The following is a 25,765-nucleotide window of genomic DNA, read 5'->3' as shown; positions in this document are numbered from 1 at the left end:
CTGGGAGGGACCCTCCTGGCTCCTCCCCCTGCCTTGGTAGCAGCATCTCACGCAGAGGCAGGAGGCAGCTCCATCGGCATCCAGTGCCACTGCTCACTGCAGGTGCACAGGTGTGGCTGAAAGCTCTGCCTGGCTGTGTGAGGAGACATGTGGCTTTGGACATTCACAAGAAGTGGTGCAGCCGCACCAGGGGAGCTCGCTGGGTGAAACCTGCTGAGAACACTTAGTGGCTGTCAGGGGGTCAGGGGGACCAAGCTGAGGGCTTGTGCTGATCACCAACAGCCAGCACAGGGAGGCTGCAATGGGCGCATTCACAGCTGGAGCCAGGTACTGGTCTTTTTAAATGCACAGAACCAAGTGTACGCTCCCTCTCGGGCACCGGAACCTCCCCAGACAGCCGAGCTGCAAGCCTGTTACACACAGTGCCTCCGCTCTGTGCCCACACTGTGCACAGAAGCCACTGCTGGTATTAATGTCTCTCTGACCTGCAACAGGTACATCACACTTCTCTTGCTTCAACAAGCTTGAGAGAAAGGAAATAAAAAGCTGATACACAGCTACCAGCATTTTGTCTTTTTAAAATGTTTGTAAATTAACATAAAACATGATAAAATACATCTAGCTTAAATTAGGTCAAATTAGAGAAGTAAAAGAACAGTTGTTCTTCAGACTCCTGTAATTTAACAAAAGCATTTGGATGTTTTTATTGTACCTGGAGTTGGACAGTTCTAAATAATAAACCTCTTAAAGGGCACTTGGTGAAAACAGACATCGCATAGTGTTAACAAACCTTCTTCAAAGTGCTATGTTGTAAACAAACAAACAAAAAAACAAAGAGCAAAAAAGAAAAAGAACCAAAAAAACCAAAAAGAAAGAAAAAAACAACCCCCCAAACAAAAAGAACAAGCAACAAAGAAAAAAAAAACTAAAAAAAGCAAAACTAAAAAAACAAATGAAACGAGAAAAAACTAAAACAAAAAATAAGAAAAAAACCCTAAAAAACAAACATAAAACTAAAACAAAAACAATAAAAAAAAGCTAAAACAAAAAAGAAAAAGCTAAAAAACGAAAAAGAACAAAGGAAAAACAAAACAAAAAAGAAAAAAACTGAAACAAAAAGAATAAGAAAAAATACTTGAAAAAAAAGAAAAAACTAAAAACCAAAAAACTAAAACAAAAAGAAAAAAACCCTGAAAAACAAAGAACCAAAAAAGAATGAACAAAAAAGAAAAAAACAAAACCAAAAAAGAACAAACAGAAACAGAAGGGCTACGCAGGCTCTCAGTCTGCAGAGCTCTCTACTGCTTTAGCAGATTTTTTAACACAGCTCCAGCGCTGTTGTCTGGCGACACTGGCAGCGGCGTAAATGTAGGTAACACGTCCGTAAGGGGCTTAAGGAGAAGGTGCCCGGGTCTGCCCAGACCAAGTCCAGCAGGGCTAGTAAGGGGCACAGCATCCGAGCGGGTAGCCAAGAACGGTTTCACGTCACTTCTACCAGACCTGGAATTGGCTGAATCTAAACAATAAAAGAGGGATAATTTGACCTCTCTTTACGAAGACACTGAAGCGAAACAACTTTCTTTATATAAGTTATTGTAATGTTGATTAGTTTGCACACAGAGAAGCACACATGAACACATACATGTAAACTATCATGTATTATAGCTTACTCCACCTTCATTGGGATTTAACATTTTTTTTTTCTTTTTTAACATTCACCTGTTTATTTGAAAGCTTTACAGAAAAAGAGAGAGAGAGAGAGAGAGAGAGAGACAGAGAGATCTTCCATCCACTGTTTCATTCCCAAGATGGCTGCAATGGCCAGGGTTGAACCACGCCTAAACCAGTCAACTGTATTACAGTGGTAATAACAATTAGTACTAATATTAGCTTAACAACAACAACAACAACAAAATACATATAGGGAATGTTCGCTTATAGTACTGTTATCTATCTGGCATCCTATTTGAGTTCTTGGCTACCTGAGTTCTCTGTGAAGTTAACCTGCAACAACCAGTTTTTACTGGAAGAAGGTTTTGCTTATGATCTAATGACTGCCAGGGCACAATTCTGCTCTATCTCCCCAGACCACCAAGAACTTCAATGCCAAGAGACAAGCCTCTCTTTGAAGATGTCCACTTGGGCAATGGGAAATTCAAACAGCAGAGGCCTCCAACAGCAAAAGCAGCACCGAGGCCAAGTCATCATACCTGCCCCTTCAGCTCGGGGGCTCCCAAGCTGCAGCTTGCTGTGCAACTTTCCAAGTCTGGAAAAGCTTTGGGTGTGACTTCCCACTCCAGGCTGAGACACTAAACTAGTTTTTCCTCTTGCAAAACTGGCCTCAGCCCAGACTACCTCTGGCTAGTGCTGCTGATGACTATCAATCAAACCAGGCAGCAGTGGACAAAAGAAAGGAGCCAGGGAGGAAGGGAGTGAAGCAAGCGAAGGCAGACAGACCTTGCCCTAATGAACTTGACAATCTGCTTCGAGATGCCACAGAATCTAGTGCAATAGCAAACAACTGCTTTCAGGATAGTAACACATATAGAAAAAGCCAGGAATTTTCACTCAATTTAGCAGCCCAATTTTTTTTATCCCAATGACAGATAAATTTTATCATTGTATCCTCTGTCAATGTTTAGAAGTATTTAAGGAATTTTGAAATTACCAGAATAGTAATTCTTTACTATTTTATCCAAATTTAAGTATTTGACATGTGATAGTAATATAAAGTATATAACATATAAAGTTCCACTAACAAACATCTTATTGAATATGTGGCTTTAGGGGCCAGCACTGTAGTGGAGCAGGTTAAGCCCTCTCTTGTGAGGCTGGCATCTTATATGAGCACTGGTTCAATTCCTAGCTGCTCCACTTCCAACCCAGATCCCTGCTAAGTGCCTGGGAAAACAAGAGAGGATGACCTAAGTGCGTGGACCGCTGACATCCCTGTAGGAGACCCAGCAGGAGCGCCTGGCTCCTGGCTCCAGCCTGACCTAGCCCCAGAGGAATGCAAGCGTACGCTCTTTTCTTTTTCTGTAATTCCATTTTTTAAACAAATAAATAAATCTTTTAAAAAAAACCACGAGAATTTCAGAAAAGACTTTCTAGTAAAGGATCTGTTTTCAGTCTGATGTATTATCATTTAATTTCAACTCCAGAAATGTCACTGCATGGTTTTTAGGGATATGAATATGACCAAGACCCTCCCGGCCCGGTGCGGTCCAACAACACGCACACAGACCTTTCAGCTGGGCAGGCTTCCACACGGCGTCCTCGGAGGCCGCAGCCGACAGACTGAGCTATGCGTCTACGCAGCCTACTTGCAGGTCAAGGCTTAGTTACTGAGGGGGACACTCAGGATTTTCTGAGGGGGAAATAAATTGTCTCAAACTACGAGTTTGAGCTGTTGATCAGGAGGAAGGCATGCAAGTGACCAAGCACAGGTTTAACCGGTTCACCACCTCTTCCTCAACAGAAATTCAAAGTGGCTTATGTAAAAGGAGAAGTGCTATTCTTCATGAAAAGGGAAAATACTTCACAGAACTTAAATTAATCTAAGCTAATTACTACAAAAATACATGGAAGCCAAATCTGGTATCTTCTTAGGATTTTAGGAGAAATTAACATCAATGTAAAGAATAATTGTGAACTATACATTTCCATTTTTTACATTGTAGAAAAGTAATTTAGTTTACCTTTAAGAGTTTCTGTGCCCAGTCTTGTTCCCAGGGAACCTAGAGGTTTCATCTCATCAACAGAAAGTTTTGGTGGTGGAACATATGGGTGTGATTCAGTTTCTAAAAATTTGACAAAAAGTTCTGAAAAAGACTAAAGAAAAATATTTTGGCTGTATTAGTTAGGATATGAAAACTGTATTCTACACAACTAGGAAAATACACTAACTTGTTTCATTACAAACTAAAAACTACTCATGATTGCATCTTTTTTGTTTGCTTCTTTTATAAATCAGCTTTATGAGTAACAGAAAACGTTGGCACTTTAGTTGAAACTGCCTTTAACAAGATCCCAATCAACAGGTCAAGGCACTCCCAACAGCTTCCAGTCAGAATTCGCCTACTGAAAAGGTAAACTCAGAGTTCTTGCCTTCACTAGTACTTATGACATAAAGTCTTAACCATTTTAAATAATTATTTGCAAAAACATGAAAAATAATATCAATAGACAACAAACATCACAGATAATATCCTAAAGTAAGATCAAACCAATAAATACACCAAGATCACCAATACCATTATTAGATTAAAATAACATACTAGAGATTCTATCTTAAGTTTTATATCATCCAAGTCTTATCTTTCAACTAGCTCTGGGTAACCCATCTATTTTCAGCATCCTCCTTACTAACATCAAAGCAAACAACTTAATCTACTCAATGCAGTGACTATTTATCTAAAGCCTCCAGAGCACCGGCACTGTGTTTTCATGTTCACCAAATGCTTTCTTCTGCCGACTGGTAATGGCAGCCACCTTGTCTGTGTGGTCTGCAGCTGTGTGCCCAACACCGAGAACATTCTGGTACATAGTCGGCACTCAGTTAAGGGTCACCAATTGGCTAAGTGACTTGGAATACACACATGAACGAAAGAAAGTCTCTATAAAAATGTCCCAATTTATTAGCAAGACTGCCAGTAGTTAGCATGATCAAAAACAAAGACCTGGTTAACACTCTGAAAAATGGAAGTACTATATACAAACATTCAGAGATAACCTACATGCAACTAAATGATTGATACCCATCTTGTCGTATGTCAGCTAATCATTTCTTTGGGTCAGTTTCCAAAACTCCAAAATAAAAGGGTTCTATAAACTAGTCTGAAAAACCAGAAGCATGTCTTACATTGTTTAACACAGACTGCTGGTTTGGTCTCAGAGGTGTGTTGGGGACACTTTTGGATCCTCCTCCGAGCCACCCGCTCATCCATCTTGTAACGCCGCCTTGGTCTTCTTTAAACAACTGGAAGATTATTTTAAAACAGAAAACTATGATCAGTGCAAGAACCGCTCCTACAAGATTTCAGATAGTAGCAAACCACGCTGTGCCCACCCCATTCCTACCAACTGTCTCCTACCAATAAACGCTGCAAATACCTTCCCCTCCCCAAGCATCACAGTACAGGTGTGGGATTGTCACATCTCAAAATCTCAGCATCTTCACACCACAAGTGGCTTTTAAGCTACAGAACAGTTAAAGCTAACATCATAGAAACTCAAAACCAGAAAACTCCACTTCTCCAACACAGTATGAAATGACTCCATTTCCACATGAACAGGAAAATCATATTTGATAAAAACCATCCACAGTGAAAGAAAATGGTGTCCTGCGACTGCTAAGTGAGGAGCGTGCTGAGAAGGGCCCGGGCTCCCCAGTCACCTCACCTCATCCATCTCTTCTCTCTCCATGCCCAGAATGCTCCCCATCAAACGCAGCACTTCAGGCCGCTGACTTTTCGGGGTGTGGAAATGTCCAATGAAGAGGTTTCTCATCAATACTCTGCAACAAAGCAGATGGAAACAGCTCAGGCTAACTCAGCCTTGAGTGCACACATGAGAAAATATGAACACTGAGTTATATTCAAACAACTAAACATTTATTTATTTATCTTTATTTAAAAGGCAGATTTACACAGAGGAGGAGAGACAGAGACAAAAAGATTTTCCATCTGTTGGTTTACTCCCTAGGTAGCGCCAGTGGCTGGAGTTAAGCTGATCAGAAGCCAGGAGCCAGGAGCTTCTTCCAGGTCCCTCATGCAGGTGCAGGGTCTCAAGGTTTTGGGCTGTCCTGTATCGCTTTCTCAGGCCACAGCATGGAGCTGGATTGAAAGTGCAGCAGCCAGGACATGAACTGGTGTCCAGATGGGATCCCAATGCTTGGCAAGGTGAGGACTGGATTAGCTAATTGAGCCACTGCACTAGGCCCACAATTAAATATTTAAACACTAAACTTAAAATATATATAAAATATATTTAAAGATTTATTATTATTTTTTTGATTGGAAAGGCAGATATACAAAGAGAAGGAGAGACAGAGAGGAAGATCCTCCAACTTATCACTCTGTAAGAAGAAGGTTCTCTGGGGTGGGCACCGTGGAGCACTGGTTGGGCTGGTGCTTAGGACGCCTCCACCCAGAACAGACTGCCAGTCTGAGTCAAGTGACAGCTTGTCCACAGTCAGTTGTAACCTGTGCGTGTGGCACAGATGGAGTTTCAGCTCCTGAATGTGGCCTGGCCCTGCTCTGGTGTGGGCATCTGGGGAACCAACCAACAGACGGAAGATCTCCCCTTCTCTTTCTGCCATTCTGCCTTTCAAATACACAGGTCAATCTTACAAGCCAAAGGCCTTTAAAATGCAATCACATGTAAATACTCAGAGTGAAGAGTAAAAGGCAAAACATACTTATCCACTTTTCCATCTGTGCTGTTTAACACATTCATCAATTTCTTTTGTACATCATCCAACATTTCTTGTTGAAGCTGATCTGCATTAAAATAAGTGAATAAAGACAGCCATTAATTGATTGATTAAAATAATCTGATAAATATATAATGAAAGCTACACCATTTTTTATTAAATGACTTGATATACGCACTTATCCTAACAGGAACATTCTATCAGTTGTCTTCCCTTTAACTCAGGGAACATGGCTGATGTAGAAATTACCTAGAAGCTAGTGTATGCATTAATTCACATGGTTTAACCCCTATAAATAACTGATTCTTTAATAGAAAATCTAAAAAGCAAAAAAGGTTTTCATCTTCTTTAGACACGAACAGCAGAGAAAGAATTTTCATCATGACCTCGCTGCAGGAAATGTTTCCAGAAGCACTCTTCTTTAACCAGAGCAAATGGAAAAGCACCAGCTTCAGGCTTTCCTTTTTCTGTTTTCCCAGCTGGAGTCTGGCTTTGGTAAGCTAAGGGAATCGAACAGAGCAGAGACCATGGCTCAAGACACAACTGACGGCACCGTATTCCCGAGGAACAGAGAAATTCCATTCAACATCCCTGATCAAGTGACAGTTTAAAAGAATGCGTCATCTATGTCAATATTCTTAGCTTAAAAAGTAAGCAAGAGTTGTAAAATCTTGGAAGAACAGCCGCAATGTGGGTCATGTCAGTTGGAAAGTTTGGAATTATGGCAGGAGATTCTCTGGTCCTGCATTGCCCACACTGTGTGTGCCCCAGTGCCACGGGTTCCTGGGCTGCAGGACTCTGAGGCGTGTGCGCATGGCGCTTACCCCGTTCCCTGAGCTGGGGACAGTCAGAGCTCAAGGAGACACTTACTGACCTCATGCAATGTCATTAGCTTTTATTCAGAAGGAAATGGAGACTGCGTGGCCAGCAGGACACCGCCTTTCAGACCCAGCAATACTCGCACTGGAAGTCACCGGACTTAGACCTTGATCGGCCTGCTCTGGGTGATGCTGCAGTTCCCTAGTTCCCTCCTCAGATATGCAACTTGGAAAAGCCTTTTCCCATGGACTGACAGGTCACTTTCTTGACAGTACCCTTTCAAGTTTTGAACTCATTTTGATGAAGTCTTCCAATGTAGTTTTTCTTTCGCTGTTTGTGCTTTCTGCATCTTAAGATGCTATTACCTAACCCAACAGCTGAAGGATTCACTCCTATGTTTCAAGAAAGAGTTGTAACTCTCAAAGTCAGGTCTACAATTCATTCTGAATTACATTTTGTACCTGGTATGAATCAGGGGGCTAATTTTTTTTTTGCATGAGTTATTCAATTGTTCCTGCGACGTTCGGAGACAAAACTAATTTTTTGGCTCTACTGTTAAAAAAAAAAAAATCAATTCCTGGCCTCAAGTCTCACTGTAAGAATTCTGCTGCTGCTGGGAAAGCTCTTCTGCAGCAGTTCTGGCTGCTGACTCCTATTCACTCCTCACTTCCTCAGTTTCCTCTACGTTCTCTGGAGCAGGCCAGGTCGGCCTGCTTTGCACTGCCGTGACGCCGTTACGTCCTGGGCAGCACTTCTGTACAACACCCGAATGCTGATTTACAGGATAAAAGCAAATATGAAATATCTAACATAACTGTTAGCAATAGTTTGTAGCTTTTCTAAATCACACACACAAAAATCTAAATTGTCACTTAGAAGAATGTAAAATGCCATTCATATGATAGGCTAATCAGGCTATTTACCAAAATAAAGTTGGTGGTCATAATCATAAAGCCAGTTTTGTGTTTGGAAAATCTACTGCCAACTTTTCTGTCTTTCCTGTAAGGAGTTTAAACTTGAATACAGAAAAGCACATGGAGAAGGATCAGAGAGAGAGAAGGAGGACCAGCCGAAGTCAATTCTGGACGTGTGTGTTTACCCACTATGGGCACATGGCCCCAGCTGGGGCTTTGCTAGAACTGCGAGTACATCCTGACTGTAAACAGAACTCCTGATTACTCAGGGGAAGCATGGCCAGTGAGGAAGCTTGTCTCTGGTGGCTTCAAGTATCTCTCAAGCCGGAGTGAGGCAAGGTCTCCTCCGCCCTCCCTCCCTGCGCACAGCTGCAGAAAAGTGAGACACAGGAGCCAAACTCCTCTGCTCAGCCCGCCCTGTCGAGGAGCGCTCCCTTCCACTCCCCACTTCCCTCTAAAGCTAACAACTGCTACACTGATGACACGTCAAAATTACAATCTGGATACACTTGGATTATTTAAGATACATCAAAGTTAATTTCATCCACCATTATGTACTTTTTCTAACTGTAGTCACTAAAAATTTAAAATGACACATGAGTAATATTGCACTTCTGGAAAACAGTACTGTTTAGTGCTGCTAGGCTGTGCACTGCACTGTCTCCCTTCTAAGACACAACACTGAAGGATAAGCTTCTTCAGAATAAAATTTACAGACTCAATTGTGATAAAAATTACTTCAGTCAAATAAGCTAGGAATGTTTTTCTTTATGAAAAACTGGTCAAAAGGTCAAACTACTTCAAAATTGAAATGAGGACTATTTTCTTGGGGAGGTGGGAACACCCAAGAGGCCCCAGGGAGGTCTGTGCTCTCCTCCACAGCGGGCCTGTCATGTTCTGGATACTGTTTTGTAGTAAGCTGGGAAGACTATTATCATCTTAAAGAAATGACAGAGGTTTGAGGAGACAGGCACATTTACCCTTAATTGGACACTGCACAACGCAAGCATGTGTTGAAACAATACATGGCCCCCTACAAATACATACAATTCTCAGGTAGTGGTTAAAATGTAAAACAAAATGCCTTCTTGATCAAGCTCATCACAGCTGGGCTAATTCTCACTAAGATCCGCAGAGGCAGATTCCTGCCCAGCCCAAGGACCCGACTGTGACGGCTGCACACTCCTGCCCCTGCCTGGCCACATCCTTGCCACTCTGGGTATCTGGGGAGCGAGTTAGAGCTCTGTCTGCTTCATTTTTAACATGAATTAAAAAAAAATAATAATCTTTTCCTTTAAAAAAGCCTCTCTAGCAGAAAGGAAGGGCTAAAACTATCCGAAGGTCAAAATGACAAGACCAATGTTTCTCACACTACCAGAATGCAGTTAGGCCATGAAGTAATGCTCAGTGCTAAGGGCCGTTTCAGAGTCAAGTGCTGCTTTACACATGTTCTGATATTTGAGCTCAGGGACAAAAACCCCAGCATTTAGGAAGGGGCCCGAGAGGATGGTCACTAACTCTGAGAGATGTGGAAAAGGACAAGCACCCACTTCAAAGCACCCAGACTCCTCCTCAGGCATCCTCACCCCCTGAGGTTCCGATGATTTCACTAAAGAAAAAGAAGGCTAACAATTTGAAATCTGAACTGTATTTGCATGGACAGGCAAAATACAGTTATTCAGAAATGGTTTTAATCCAAATACAGTATTGTTATGAAATAGTCTCACATGCCACAATAATTCTTTTGGAAGTTAGAGGAGGCCATTTGGAGGGCAGCACTGAAGCCACAGAGATGGCGTCCACTTGGGGACAAGCCCTCTGACGGCAGGGCACAGCGCGTCATCGCGGAGATGCCAGTGGTGCAGCCAGGAACTTCAGCACCTCAGTTAAAATCAAAACTGAATACAAAAGCATAACTGACTGCTGGAAATCTGTACCTAGTGACAGTGCACTAAAACAGCAGTCTTCAAACAACATCTTTAATCAGTCACACTCTCTTACAAAGACATTTGGATGTTTCATGACTGAGCTCCCACGAACACAAGCCCCATACCTGGGTTTACTCTACAGTCACTTTATACAAAGCAACAGTACTCATTCATTTGATTTCTGAAAATACTCAAAGAATTCATTTTTGATATAATCTGGATAGGGGCTGGCAATGTGGAGAAGGTTAAGTAGCCACCTGTAACACCAGCATCCCATATGGGCACTGGTTCAAGTCCAGGCTATTCCACTTCCAATCCAGCTCCCTGCTAATGCACTTAGGAAAGCTGTGGAGAATGGCCCAAGTGGAAAATGACACCCCTGCAGGAGACCTGTATGAAACACCTGGATCCTGCCTTCGGCCTAGCCCAGCCTTGGCCATAGTGGTCAACTGGAAGCTGAATGAGATGAGAGATCGCTCTGTCTCTCCTTCTCTCTCCCTAACTACTCCTTTCAAATAACTAATCCTTTGAAAATACAGCCCCAATCATTTCACATACATCACTTTGGCTAATATTAATATTCTGTGACTTTCCCTCTGCTTAGTTGTCATATTTAAGAACCAAGGCAAAGGAGCCAACAGGAGTAAGATCATAAAACTCTTACATTCCTGAAAAGTCAGTACATAAAGTGGGCTCTTTGTCCCCTTTGTATGAACTATCTAGAAGTAAATTTGAATCTGATAAATATTAAGATTAATATAAAGAACTTAAGCCTCTTCATTTAATTCAATACAACCAACACCAAAGCTGGATATTAAATGAGCTTTTACTACAGAATTTCAGCCTCTATAGCGTCACTTTAATATCAAATGATATCATTTTAAAATATATCATATCTGCTAGGTTCAATACCTATAGTTTGCTCCTAACTCCAACTTCCTGCTAAAATATATCATGGGAAGCAGTGGCAATGGTTCAAGCAGTGGGGTTCTTGCATCTCACATGGGAGACCTGGCCAGCTCTACCAGCTCCAGTCTTGGCTGCTTGTCCAGCCCGAGCTGCTGTGGGCACCTGGGGGGAGTGAGACAGGAGTGAAGAGCTCTTTCTCTGTGTGTGTCTCTCTCATTCCTAAATAAACAAATGTCATCCTATCTATTTGCATTTTGAAGTTGATAGATGAAAGTTGGTTAAAAAGTTCATGGAAAATGCGTATTTGGAAACATCACATGTAATTTCAAAATGTTTTATACCAAAATAAACTTATTTTTTAATTTCTTTTTTCGACCAACTTCTAAAATTTATATATTTATCTGAGAAGCAGAGACACCGAAGAGACAGTTGCGGAGCAGAAGTTTGGATCTGCTGGCCTGCTATGCATACACCTGCAATGGTGCCTGGTTGGGGCCAAAGCCAGAGCTGGCAGCTCAGTCCTAGTCTCCGGGGTGGCAGGACTCTAACCGCGTGGGGCATCGCTGCCGCCTCCCTGCTCTGTGTTACCAGAGCTGCGTGCTGAACCCAGGCACTACAACAAGGCACGTGAGCATCTAAGGCCTGGGGAAAAGCTCCCACAAGTTAACTTTCCAAATTCTACACTGGAAATGAATTCATAGTGAAAGAATTTTATTAATATAGTGTAATTTCATTACTTTGAATTCTTTAGATCACAATTTGTGATTAAAACAAGATAGGATGAGGTCTACTAGATTAAGTAGACAGCTAATTGGAAATACTCTGTGTGAAAGAGATTTTGTATAAATATTTGTAATGTAACCAAGCCAAATCTATTTTCTCTCAATCCATTATTACACATCCAGATAATCTGTACTATGATTTTTCATACAAAAGAGAAAAACTTTTTAAGGAGCTAATAGTATAGTTTATGCAGCATTTAATTCTATAAGATTTACATAGATCAGTCTTTTTCCCAAAAGAAAGGATTGCAATTTTGCCAGCAAAAAGTAAAATCATGGTAATGTTCCCATTTAGTGCACGCTGGTAAAGATGGCTGGAGGAGAGCGACCCAGCAGGGCCCACACTGAGGACACGCTGGTAAAGATGGCTGGAGGAGAGCGACCCAGCAGGGCCCACACTCAGCATTCTCAGGGTTTCTACAGAAATTTCAATCAGCCATTATATTATAAACAAGTGAGATATTTCAAATAAAAATCCAGATTTTCAATGTCTCTCGAACACTGGGCAATGTTGGGCCTATATTCTGTGTAGCAGCCAGTGGGAGGAGCTGAGGATTTGCTATCCTCCAACAAAACACTCTTCAATTCATGCAGCCCCACATGGTCTTGCTTGCCGGTTCCCAGGCTCATCCTGCCCCCAGTTTACCACTGGCCTGTATGATTCCCCCACCCAAGCATTTCATTCTTCCATTCAGCGACCCACCCGCACAGTACCTACCTGCTCAGCAGCAGGCTGCATCAACACTTGCCACACCCACATGCTTTGGCTATTACCATTCAGTCACATCATCAGTCAATTTCCAGATTATGGCAGTTCGTTTCCCAGCAGTTCCGCCGGCCTGCTTACCTGCACGTCAGCACACCTCTCACTAGCCCTGCTGCTCCAAGCCACCATCACTACTTAGCCCTCTCCTGAGACAGTGTGCTACCCCTCCCCGCTTCCATCAGCTGTCTCCATGATTCTGCAGGCAGGGCCCTTGCTGCCTATGCCAGCCTGCCTCCTTTAGGGCGTGGGGTATAGCAGCTAATCGAGCAAAACAACGCTTGATTTTCTCTGGGATAGGAAACATCTGGGAAGGACAACAAAAACAATTTATGTTCTCAAATATGCATCCATCCATAAAGAAATGAAAAGTTCAGAAAATACATAAAATCAAAACATTGTCTTTACTATGTAATTTATTTTTTCCTTTAGAGGATTATTTTAAATTCCAATTTCTAAAACATGGTTTAGATATTAATATTCAGGAAATATTTTAAAAGTAAAGTTTTCCAGTTGAGTAAGAGCCTTTTTACCTAGCTGATACACACTTATTTCTTCATTCAGATTTTGGCACTGTCTAGTATACCCAGATGTTTCTATCATCACAAGTAACTTTTTAACCATTTATGGCAATTTAGAAAACTGCATCTGGTACTTCTTATATGTTTCCTCTAAAATCACCACTTCTGCCAAAAATATCTATTAAAAAATCCCTCAAAAGGCTTGGGTAACAAAGCGTCTGGGAATGTGTTTGGCCTATGTTCAACAGGACATTATATGTTTTCTTGTATAAATCATGTTCTGGAAAATGGAATGTCTTTATTTAAAATAAAAACTCTACTATCCAGCACCGTAAAGGTAGTTCCATGAAAACCATTTCAAGTTCTTTTTATACTTCTAGTTCTAAAATGTCTTTATGCTTCATATTACAGCAGGTTTTACTGGGACTGATTTTATATATTCGTCTACATTTTTTTTCCAAAAAGAACTACTCTATGGAAACTTTCCATTCTTAATCATAGATTTTTCAAAAAGCAATCACTAAATCATTTTTACAAAAAAAAAACAAGTGACAAGGTCCTTTAAGATACAGATACAAATCAGCAGACCAAAATTTTATAACTAAATCTGAATTGTGTATGAAAAGGTATTTTTCTTTGCAGACAATGAAATTTACCACTTATGACTATAAATTGCATTTACTTATCAATAACAATTTCACAAAAAATTTCAACTCTAACTCAGACTTGTTCATGGAAGATATCACGCTGTCATGGGCCTGCGTGGGAAGGTCTCGGCACAGGGAGAGCAGCCTCTGTCTCGGGAAGGATGCGGGCATGCTGACAGCAAGAGGACAGCGGCTGTGACCCTGCTGCACGCCAGCAGGGCTCATCACAGCACCTGTAGGGGCTTACAGACTGCTCTCCTCACTATTTGCTCACTGTGGAGGAAAGAGATGGCTTTCATTTTATTTTTTTAAAGATGTATTTATTTATTATTTGAAAGGCAGAGTTACAGAGAGAGGAGAGTCACAGAAATCTTCCATTCACTGGTTCACTCTGCAAGTGCCTGCAATGGCCAGAGCTGAGTTGATCCGAAGTTGGGAGCCGGGAGTTTCTTCCCTGCCAGTGACATGGGTACAGGGCTCAAACATCCTCCACTCTGGATCAGAAGTGAAGCAGCTGGGACTCAAACTGGTGTGTTCATATGGGACGTTGGCCCCCCCCGTGGGTGCTTAATATGCATGCCATAAAGCTGGTCCTAAACAGTTTTAAACTTGTAGCTGAAAGCCTACCTCTGGCATACAGTCCTACTGAACTTTCTTTCCTTCAATAAATGCCACAGGAGAACTCAATGAGATTCCAGAGGAATTAAAAAAGTACTATCTTTTGTTTTTAAGGATTTATTTATGTTGTATTACAAAGTCAGATATACAGAGAGGAGGATCTCCCGTCCGATGTTTCACTCCCCAAGTGAGCGCAACAGCCGGGAGCCAGGAACCTCCTCCAGGTCTCCCACGCAGGTGCAGGGTCCCAAGGCTTTGGGCCGTCCTCCACTGCTTTCCCAGGCCACAAGCAGGGAGCTGGATGGGAAGTGGAGCTGCTGGGATTAGAACCAGCACCCATATGGGATCCCGGCACGTTCAAGGCGTGGACTTTAGCTGCTAGGCCACGCTGCCGGGCCCAAAAAAGTACTATCTTAAATTACTAATCCATGATGTATCTAAACCACATGACATTTTTTAAATGACTTTTAAAAAAAATTATATATATATATATATACATATATATATATATATATATATATATATACACATACATTTTTTTTCAATTAATTACATTGCATTATGTGACACAGTTTCATAGGCTCTGGGATTTCCCCCAACCCCTCCCCATACCATCCCCCCATGGTGGATTCCTCCACCTTGTTGCTGCATTACAATTCAGATTCAGTCAAGATTCTTTCATTGCAAGTGTATACCAAGCATAGGGTCCAGCATCTCACATGTCATTTCTTTATCTAAACACCTTAAATGCTTGTGTAGCCGAGCATTTGGCACAGTGGTTAAGCCCATGCTCGGGATGCCATCCTTTACTGAAGTCTCTGGGTTTGACTTTCAGCTCTGCTTCTGATGCAACTCCCTGCTAATGTGCACCCTGAGAGGCATCACATGGCAGCTCCAGTGCTCAGGTGTCTGCAACCCACATGACAGACCGCATTAAAGTCCAGGTTCCTAGCTTCTGCCTGGACCAGCCATAGCTATTGTAGACATTTGGGGAATGAACCAGTAAATAGAAGATTTATCTATCTTTCTGCTCTTGAAAAGAAAATAAAAGAAAAGAAAAGAAAAGAAAAGAAGAGAAGAGAAGAAAAAGGAAGGAGTTAGTGTCATGGCATAACAGGTTAAGCTGCCACCTGTAATGCCGGCATCCCATATGGGCACTGGTTTGAGTCCTGACTGCTCCACTTCTGATTGAGCTCCCCTAATGCACCTGGGAAAGCAACAGAAGATGGCCCAAGTCTTTGGGTCCCTGCACCCATAGGGGAGACCCAGATGAAGCTCCTGGCTTTAGTCTGGCCTGGGGAGTGAAACAGTGGGTAGAAGATCCATCTCTCCTTTAACTCTGCCTTTTAAAGAAGTAAACAGATCAATCAATACATAAACAGACAACTAGTGTCTCACACAGCTCCTAACATGACACCAGTCGCTTCTCATTAAGTACTAACCCTGGCCAGGCATCCAGCCTCATCCTTTGAATGCAAGGCCTGCAGATATGCTCGGTCCACGGCCACGGCTGCACAGACACAACACTCACTTCCCGAGCCTGACGTCAATCAAATGCTTCAACACTGGGCTCGTGGGCAATAGCTCTCTTTTCACATCTGACCAATCGGAATCACCGCATCTCTGGCAGCAATGAGATCAGCAGCCATTGTGAATAAAATACTATTTTCTAAAGTGAGTTTCCTAATATTGTTTAAATGTTGAAACAGTGTATCAACTAATCATTAGACTACAGATACTCAGAGACAAAACAATACTTTGCCTCTACAACTTAAATCTCTATGTACTTTCTTGCATCAAAAGCCAATCTGTCTTTTTCAAATTTGTTTCTCCTGGCAAATATTTTGGCTGTCTGGCCAAGTTTTGTGTTAAAAATAAAGTACAGTATTACAACATCAATCAACATTTAAAGCACTTAATGATCCAGGAAAGAAAATATACAAGAGTTCTTTTGAAACAATCAGGGCAATCAAACTTTGTTTATATTATCAAATCAAAAGTGCAGCTTTGAGAAACAAAATCACATTTGTGTTTGGAGATATAAAAGTGATACCAAACACTTAGCTAATGTAAGGAAACAGACCACTGAGAAGCCACAGCAGAACCAACTGCCTCTTCATTCCGCTTCCTGTCTGGGCAGCACTGGCTTCCTGCCTGCCATTTCAAACACCAGTTGTACAAGCATAATTCCAGATTTTTCTCTAGCTCAGAGTGAGTGCTCCAGATGAACCCTATGTATTTATGATAAATAATAACTGCGATTTTTTTTTTTTTGCTTTTACACGAAGAGGAACCTAGACCAACTAAACCTTATTGCAAATCTCTTACTTTGTATTCCTATAAATATCGCATCTCCTCCCTCCCTCTGGATTCAGGCTTCTGTCCCCAGCACCCAGGCACCAGGATTTCTCACCTACATTGCCCAGAGGATCCAGGCACTGTAAATACTCTTTAACATTATATCTGGGTTTTTGTTTTCGGCCTATTTCTAATTTTTACTTTATATGATATGCTATGTATTTCTCGACTCAGTTATGCATCTTGCTACTGCCTACTCTGGACACGTAAGGTTGGTGCAGTCCTAGGCTCCAAGACCACTTTTCCAATAACCTTGAATCCTTACCTAGATATTCAGTCTCAGAACAGCTTCAACTTCATGGTTGCCCGAAATCAGACTCAAGGACCCACCACGTTGTCAACTGCTTCAACCAAGCACTTGGAACAACCCAATAACCTCAGGTCTTAACCCCAAGCACAGGACACACCTTAAGGAACTGACAGAGAAAGCTAAGAGAGACACGATGAGTGTATGGTGTGAATCACCATCTACAATTCTAAAAGCTGAGTATTCCCACAAAAGCAAATGTTGCTCTTACCTACGAACACAATCCTAACAAGTAAGATGGCTTTCAACATGAACTGACCAGGAAGAGCCTAACTGTAAACAATCGCATCAGCCTAAGTTAACTCTCCTGATGATCCAGAGTGACAACCCACACCACAGGACTGTCTCACCACCCAGGAAAACTCAACACACTCGAGGCAAACCAGTCACGGGAAATGGACATGGAAGTCCCCCGTGGAATTGGTCTAATCCCACTCTGCCAATGCATGATGTAACATGACACCTGACTGAGCACTCGTACTGAGGCAAGAGGAGGAAATGAAAAGCCAAACCTACTTAGGTTTTTAAGTTGTTCAATTTCTCCTTCTTTGAGCTCTAATCGTTCTGTCAGTCTTGATGCTGACTCCAATGCAGCATTTGCTTCATCCAAACGTTCCTGAAGGAGAAAAGCTTATTTAAAAAGTAGCATGTAAAGCCTGCTTCATAACCCAAAGTGCCAAAACAGCGCTGAGCCAGTTCTTCACGCCGCAGCTGAGGAAGCGGCACCTTTGCGACCTCATGCTACTAAGAACCCCAAGGTGCAGCCCACTCTTAAAAAAGCCTTTTTACAGGAACCAAAGGAAAAGAGAAGATGCCATGCAAAGACATCTTGGGGATTCAAGTTTAAAAAAAATACAGAAGTTTTATATGACTTTGGAATTGCGTCTTGTAGATTTCTAAAATACCTGCCCGTGCCAAGACAACGTCAGTGTGCTTCCATCGCCCTCCCTGTCCGCGCCTGAACACCTGCTCACGTCAGGGCCAGCCTGGGGCAGGAACGCAGCAGCCACTGAAGCATGGCTTGACAGATCACTTGCATGACAGGGACCCCACGAGCGGCCATTCACGAAGAATGAAGTCTACAAGAGCAAACCATCCTGACATACTTGTAAAGCATTCACTTTCACTTGCAGGTCTTCTGCCTTGTCCTTCCACTCAGTTATAAGCTGCTTCTGTTTTTCTACTTCAGCAGAATACCTAAATTTTTCCTCTAAAGAAAAAAGAAAAGTTACATTAGTATTCTGTTAACGAGGCATAAAGTTGGAAGCAAACCAGCTGAAATTTTAAATCAACAGAGACAGTTGAGTAAGGAAAGACACGTGCTTGTGCGGTGACCCGGGCAGCCCTGACCCGAACAGTCAGTGTCGGCTCTGCCTCTCGCTTCTCCCTTCTGCCCTTCTCACGAATTCTTTTCTCCCTTCACATCTCCACTCGAGCTTTTCCTCTGTGGCAAAATTTTTTCTTTATAGCCTCCCCACAGCAGATTTAGAATTTTTCCTGTAGTTATAAATTCCAACCATATGAGTAACCAAGCAGGGACATACAGGAATAAACTTAAATTCTGCTTGGACACACAAGTATAACACCCTATTCTGCTATTACTCTCAGTCCCCTATTCGCCACCCACACTAGTAGGTACATCATGGACAGTAACTAGCAAATGAATGAATCAACAAATGGGTGATCAAATGAGCTGAAGTGGGTTCATCTCGGGATGGGAGGAACATGAAAAAGCACCACAAGTCTCAAGACAAACTGCTCTCCAGAAAGGTGCTCCCGATGGGAGAAAGTGCTTCTCCAAGGACACGGCAGTCAGGGGCAGCTTGGTGAATGTCTCCAACAATCACCATGAGTAAAACTCTGTAAAGGACTGAGCCTCCAGCTGGGAGCTCAAAGCGCACCTTGTGCTCCAAGAGGGGCTCTCTGCACCCCACCTCAATTCCCACCTTAACTGGCAGTGAGATACCAAGACAAACTTGACCAATACTCAATGTCGTCAGTTCTGTTTTAACTGTAAAAGCAGTCTCCCGGACTTGATGGCCCCTTGCTTTTCGCTGCCCTCACCACACGGGGTAAGCTCTCACAGGCCTGCCCGGGCCTGAGCCATGGCGGCTCTAAGCAGAACAGCCTTACCATGCTGGAAGTGCTCGAGCACCATCTGCAGGTTCCTGATGGACACGACGGACTGTTTCAGCTCTTCCTGAGCCGCAGAGAGTTGTACGGCACCCTCGTCCCTCTGCTTGGAGACTGTGTTCAGCTGCTCCTGCAATGACTCTATCTGCACGTTGGCTTGATGCCTTCAAACCAAAACAATAACAGGCAAACTGCTTCTATCTGCTTAGATACTTCAGTAGAAGAAACAACTTTATAGAAACATCTTCTTACATATTTTTATGCTGGTAAAATATGCACAATATTTATCATGTTAACGTTTGTCCAGGGGACAGTCCAGGGGCAGCAAATACGTTCCCACTGCTGTGTAACCATCATCAGCATCCACGCCTCATGAGCCTTTCCCTCTCCTTGAACTGGTATATTCATTACTTAAGTTCCCCTTCCCCTGGCATCGACCATTCTACTTTTCTCTATGATTTTGTCCTTCCCTACATTTTACTGCATTAAATTCAAATCAGATTTCAAAGAAGCTTATAGATTCCCTCAGATAGTGCATTTTGTTAATTCAGTTATCTTTCTGCAAAAGAAATTTTGAGGGCTGGTGTCATGGGTTAGCAGGCAAAGCCTCTGCCTGAGTGGCCAACATTCTATACAGGCACCCAGTTCAAGTCCAAGATGCTCTACTTCTGATCCAGTTCCTAGCTAGTGGCCTGGGAAAACAGCAGAGGACGGCCGAAGTGCTTGGGCACCTATAAGACCCTGTGCCAATGTGGGAGACTAGGAAGAGGCTACAGGTTCCTTTTTTCAAACTGGCCAGCTCTGGCTCTTGCAGCCATTTGTGGAATGAAACGCAAAGTAGAAGATTTCTTCCTCTGTCCCCACTTTTTTTTCTGTAACTCTGTCTTTTAAATAAAAATAAATATTTTTAAAAATAATTTTGAGGGCCCAGCGGCGTGGCCTAGCGGCTAAAGTCCTCGCCTTCAACGCCCTGGGATCCCATATGGACGCCGGTTCTAATCCCGGCGGCTTCACTTCCCATCCAGCTCCCTGCCTGTGGCCTGGGAAAGCAGTCGAGGACGGCCCAAAGCTTTGGGACCCTGCACCCATGTGGGAGACTGGAAGAGGTTCCTGGTTCCCAGCATCGGATCGGCGCGCACTGGCCCGTTGCGGCTCACTGGGGGAGTGAATCATCGGATGGAAGATCTTCCTCTCTGTCTCTCCTCCTCTCTGTATATCCAGCTTTCCAATAATAATAAAATCTTTAAAAAAAAAAATTTTGAACAAAGCACTTTTTTTACTAGATCTATTTATCTGAGAAAGTTACGCAGAGAGGGCTTGCATGTTGGCTAGTTCTCTTGCCAGACAGCCACACAGTGAGGGCTGGGACCGGGGCCCGCCCGAGGGAGGCAGGAGCTCAAACACAGGACCACCTGTCTTGTTTTCCCAGGACATCAGCAGAGAGCGGGACTGGAAGTGCAGCAGCCAGGACATGAACCGGTACCCATTCAGGATGCTGGCATCTTGCAGCAGCTTCATCTGCTCCGTCACAACGTCAGTCTCTGGGCAGACCTTCTAAACACCAAGAACTGGGGTCAGGCATGGAGCACAGCACCGGAGCCATCGGCAGGGCCGCCTGCAGCCCGCACTGAGTGCCTGGGTTGAGTCTGAGTTCCAATTCCATTTCCAGCTTCCTGCTACAATGTGTGCAGGGGAGGCAGCAGATGCCACACGGATGGGAAGCCCTGCCAGAGCTCCTGGCTCCTGGCACAGGCCTGAACCAGTCCTGGCTGGAGCAGACATGTGGGGAGTAAATAAACACTGTCTTTCAAATCAAATAAAAATGATAATAATAAAAAGCCTTGATAATTATGTAAATAAGAAATGTTTAGCTTAATTTACAGACTATTTAACAACTTGTGTTTCCAGGCTAAACTCTAAGATGTAATTCCATATATATACAGGTTCCTGTCCTGGCTGCACCACTGCTTCCTCTTTTTAAGATTTATTTATTTTTTATTGCAAAGTCAGATATACAGAGAGCAGGAGAGGCAGAGAGGAAGATCTTCTGTCCATTGATTCACTCCCCAAGAGGCTGCAATAGCCAGAGCTGCGCCAATCTAAGGCCAGGAGCCAGAAGCTTCTTCTGGGTCTCCCACACGGGTGCAGGGTCCCAAGGCTTTGGGCTGTCTTGACTGCTTTCCCATGCCACAGGCAGGGAACCAGATAGAAAGCCGCCGGGATTAGAACCAGCGCTCATATAGGATCCTGGCATATACAAGGCAAGGAGGTTAGCCACTAGGCTACTGTGCTGGGCTCCCTGATCCACTTCTGATACAGCTCCTTGCTAATGTGCTTGGGAAGGCAGAGCATGGCTGAAGTGTTTCGGGCCCTGCATTCAAGCAGGAGACCCAGAGGAAACCTCTGGCTCCAGATTTCAACCTGGCTTAGCCCTGGCTGTTGTAGCCATTTGGAGAGTGAACCAGCGAATAGAAGATCTCTCTCTACCTCTGCCCCCTACCCCCTGCCGGCCCCAACTTCTATGTTGCTTTGTCAAACAATAAAACAAATTTTCAAACAAAGCTTAAAGTTGTAAGGCATCTCTGATGTCATTCTGTCCATCTCCCAACCTAAACAGGAATTTATTTCCTGATAGCATCTTGATTTTGACACCTTGCAGTAACAGGGAACTCTCGATTTCCCAAAGGCCACCCCACTGAAGAACTGCATGGGTTATCTGTGACTGCTAGCACTCTTTCCACCTACCTTAAGTACAATAACCCCTACACATGCCCCAAAACACAATCCAGTGGTCACAGCAAGCTTTATTTCTATGCAGCTACCCAGGCTTGTATCATGGGTAAACCTCCTTCATGTATAACGATCACATTCAAAATATCGCAATGGTTTTTCTAGCTTCTTAGTATCCTTTTAAATTATTACTCAACAGTAATCTACTGGAGTCAAGAGCAACTCCTCTTTGGGCCCGGCGGCGTGGCCTAGCGGCTAAAGTCCTCGCCTTGAAAGCCCCGGGATCCCATATGGGCGCCGGTTCTAATCCCGGCAGCTCCACTTCCCATCCAGCTCCCTGCTTGTGGCCTGGGAAAGCAGTTGAGGACGGCCCAATGCATTGGGACACTGCACCCACGTGGGAGACCCGGAAGAGGTTCCAGGTTCCCGGCTTCGGATCGGCGCGCATCGGCCCGTTGCGGCTCACTTGGGGAGTGAATCATCGGACGGAAGATCTTCCTCTCTGTCTCTCCTCTGTATATATCTGGCTGTAATAAAACGAATAAATCTTTAAAAAAAAAAAAAAAAAAAGAGCAACTCCTCTTGAAGAGACTTTGCCCACTAGCACCCTCTTGTGGATTAAACACAAACCGGTAATCAGAAGATCCAAACTGGCCTCAAAGGTTCTTGGACTCAGTATTGCTGGTTTGATATTAAGAATGGCAGCACTCAAAAAGTCAATAAATACCAGGTGTTACTATTAAGTAAGGTTCAAAACACCATAATCTGGCTTGCAGATATGAATTATTCATACAACAAATACTACCTATTAAACTATGCGCAAGAGATCCTGAGGGAGGGGTGCAGAACGAATGGCTTATCTCCCACCCACAGCATGTTGACATTCTCCGGAACGGGAGGCAGTACAAACAGGGCAATCGCCCTCAAGTAAAAAGTAAGTGCCCTATTAAGTATTCAAGCTATTATTTCAGTTCAAAGGAAAATCGCACCACAGTCCACATGTGGATATGAGACTGCAGCACCTTGCACTTGGTGGGATGCGGGTAACAGGCAGCAGGGCTCAGATGTACTCATCATGTGCAAGAAGCGCTATGGAAAGAAGAGCAGGAAAGCAGGCTGACCACCGTGGCTTGGCTGCACGTGGACAGTGGTGCTGCAAGAAAACCTCCGGGGTCCATTTTCACCACAGGATGGAAAATTACTATGAGCTGTCTTGCAGATGTAGCAAAACTCACTAGGCTAACAGGCTGTTATGGAATAACCAAATCACAAGAGAGAACTAAGGCACAGAGAGGGATGAAGGTCACTGTGATTGAATAGCCCATAGCACTCCGTCAGGGAAGAAACAGGGCGGGGGGGTGGGTGGAGAGGGACTGCGTGGTAGCTTATGAATGTCTGCCGTGGCTGGTCTGGTGCCTGGCCCTCCGACGCTGACCCTGCAAGCCCAGAAGAAAGTCTCCCTTTCACTGCCCTTCCCGACTCTGAGCTCATCTCTCGAGTGGACGGGGGAGGATACCTTCCACAACACGGAGTCAACACTGATTCTGAAAAAGAATTAAGATTATAGCTCTGTTTCAGTGACATCATTCCTGTACCCTTATTAGTAACGGTACACGAAAGGGGCTGAAGACAAAATTCTTTTGATTAAAGCACATCAGGGCCTGAAAATTGCAAAGAAGAATTACAACATGCAATGTTTCTGCCCGACAGTGTTTCGGCATTCCTGCCAATGTGAAGCATATACAGAAACGATCCTTTATTGTAATCCCCATCTTCACTTGACCCTGAAGGTAGAAAAATCCACCCTGCAAGGCCAGGGGAAGGGTTCACCCTTCGAATGTCTTCACTGCTTCCTGAAATCTCCCACAGAAACATGCAGGGAAAAGAGAAAATGCTGTACAACCACTAGTGAAAATAGTAGTGAGAATCTTTTTCTCAAAAATAACTTTGCAGTACAATTCCAAGTTTTAAAATGCTCCTTGACCTATAAGTTTCATTTCTCAGAATGCATATTATGGAAATAACTGTCATCAACACAAAAATACATTAGCCTGGGGATTTCCAGATCATACTCCTCGTTGTTCTAAATAGTTCCACAACACAAATTTTAAAAATACGAAAAGGATTATGCTGTGTGGGTGGAACTCTGTCACGGCATCTTCATTTGTGTGATTTTCCTGAAGTGGAGTATACAATGCTTCTGTAGTGAGAAAAATATTTTATTGGAAGAAATAAAAATTTTAAATATATAAGCAGAGACCTAGTCACCTAAAATGTCTCTTAAACTAAACATCATTTAATTCTTCACACTGACCTAGCACTTCATCTTACCTTTATTTCCTCCTAATATTAGCATCTAGTTCAACCTTAGATTGATCAGCTGATGAACAAAAAGAAATGAAACGAAATCAGTTCTTTGTGAGCTGGACACAGCTAACCACAGCTGTCAGAATTCCGCCCCTACTGCTGGAACAGTAAGGGGCAATCACCCATAGTGATGGCTGACATTCAGAAAGTCCGCTGGAGAGCCACGCACCTTCGTTGTGCCTGACCTCATCACCTGTGAAACAGAGCTAAGGCAGAAAAAACCGTCGAGTTGGACACTCAAGAATTTTTTTCTTGAAGGTGAGGAAAACAAACGAAGACCTCACCTGGCATTTTCCATCGCATTCGAGGATGAAACTAGCTTTTTTTCCAAAACCGTGACTTTTTCTCTAACTTTGGCCTCTCTCTGTTCAGCAGCCAAAATTTCTTTTGTGTAAGAATCTTCTGATTCTAACAGGTGGTTCCGCAGCCGCTCTAGTTCCTGGTTTAACCGCGTTTCTTTGTCATGTAAATGTCGAACCTAGAAAATGACAAATTCTTCACTTCTCTTCCACACAATGTTCCAGGCTGCCTACCCTGCTGACAAAGCACTCTTACAAAAACCTCTTCCCCGTTATTCAAGTTAGTAACTGTACACTAATTTCACATACTGCAAGATGTATTTAGGCTTGGGAGAAAATTCTGAAATCCTCTTGAACATTCATCTGGCAGGTGTATTCTGTACAAGCTCACTCCCTGTGGCTCCCACAGAAAATGGGACTGAACACTTTTTTAGTAAGCCTCATTTTGTTCATACTTTGTAAGTGGGAAATTCACATACATGATAAACCAGGGTTTTCCCTTTTGAGAAAAAAAAAAAAGGCACCTTAGGAGGTCAGAATCCCTCAACCACACATCAGAGGAAAACTAAGGAAAACCACCCAAGAAATGCACTGTGACTCATCACGCTCCCAGTGTTCTCTCCCGTTCCCTTCAGAGAAAGCACACCTCATTTTGGAAGGCACTGGTTTCCATCTGCTTCTGCTTCAGGGCCAGCAGGACTTGGTCTCTCTCCTGCTGGACCGTTACCACCTTCTCCTGCATCGACTTAACCGTATTTAAAAGTTGATTTAATTCTCCGGCCTTGCCCTTTAGGGGAAAAAGTGACTTTAGCGTTAGAGAAAAATACACTATTTTCTTCATCAAAAAATTTTAAAATAAAATCGACTACGTCAAAGTCAAACAAAAACCAAGGAAAGCTCAAGAAACTGCCCCAGTGGAGGGAGGGAGCGGAGGGAAGTGGGGGTTGAAGTGGCATGCTGATGGCACTGCGGTGACACTCAACAGCGGCTTAACCTGATCCATGCACCAAGGGACCTGCTGTAGAAAGGGAAATGAGCGGCTCACAGGTGACCTTAGCACACTGCAACACTCCACAGCGGCCCCTTAGCCTGACTCGGGCACCACACAAACCTGCTACCAGGAAGTTTCCGGAAATGGTGTAAGATAGCTGAGAACTGTCTCCACACCATCCCTGCAATTATTCTATAAATCTTAAACTATTCTAAATGAAAAGGTATGTCTATGGGAAATGGCTGC

General features: G+C 43.3%; 1 protein-coding gene across 1 annotated transcript in view; it reads right to left on the bottom strand.

Annotated features, from left to right (window-relative positions):
• Positions 1-1,290: 1,290 nt before the first annotated feature.
• The window catches only part of TRIP11 (thyroid hormone receptor interactor 11), a 55,492-nt gene continuing 31,017 nt past the window's right edge, over positions 1,291-25,765 (bottom strand). The window contains exons 11-20 of the mRNA XM_058655193.1: positions 25,175-25,315; positions 24,514-24,707; positions 19,133-19,296; positions 18,106-18,209; positions 17,516-17,615; positions 6,419-6,500; positions 5,401-5,515; positions 4,862-4,978; positions 3,699-3,831; positions 1,291-1,516 (exon numbers count right to left, since the gene is read on the bottom strand). Of these exons, the coding sequence (XP_058511176.1) occupies positions 1,299-1,516; positions 3,699-3,831; positions 4,862-4,978; positions 5,401-5,515; positions 6,419-6,500; positions 17,516-17,615; positions 18,106-18,209; positions 19,133-19,296; positions 24,514-24,707; positions 25,175-25,315 (1,368 nt within the window). The 3' untranslated portion in view covers positions 1,291-1,298. The remainder of the gene's footprint in view (positions 1,517-3,698; positions 3,832-4,861; positions 4,979-5,400; positions 5,516-6,418; positions 6,501-17,515; positions 17,616-18,105; positions 18,210-19,132; positions 19,297-24,513; positions 24,708-25,174; positions 25,316-25,765) is intronic.

The sequence above is a fragment of the Ochotona princeps genome, chromosome 26, assembly GCF_030435755.1.
Source record: "Ochotona princeps isolate mOchPri1 chromosome 26, mOchPri1.hap1, whole genome shotgun sequence".
NCBI lineage: Eukaryota > Metazoa > Chordata > Mammalia > Lagomorpha > Ochotonidae > Ochotona > Ochotona princeps.
Note: the sequence above shows the minus strand (reverse complement) of the source record. Positions and strands in the feature narration are given on the sequence as shown.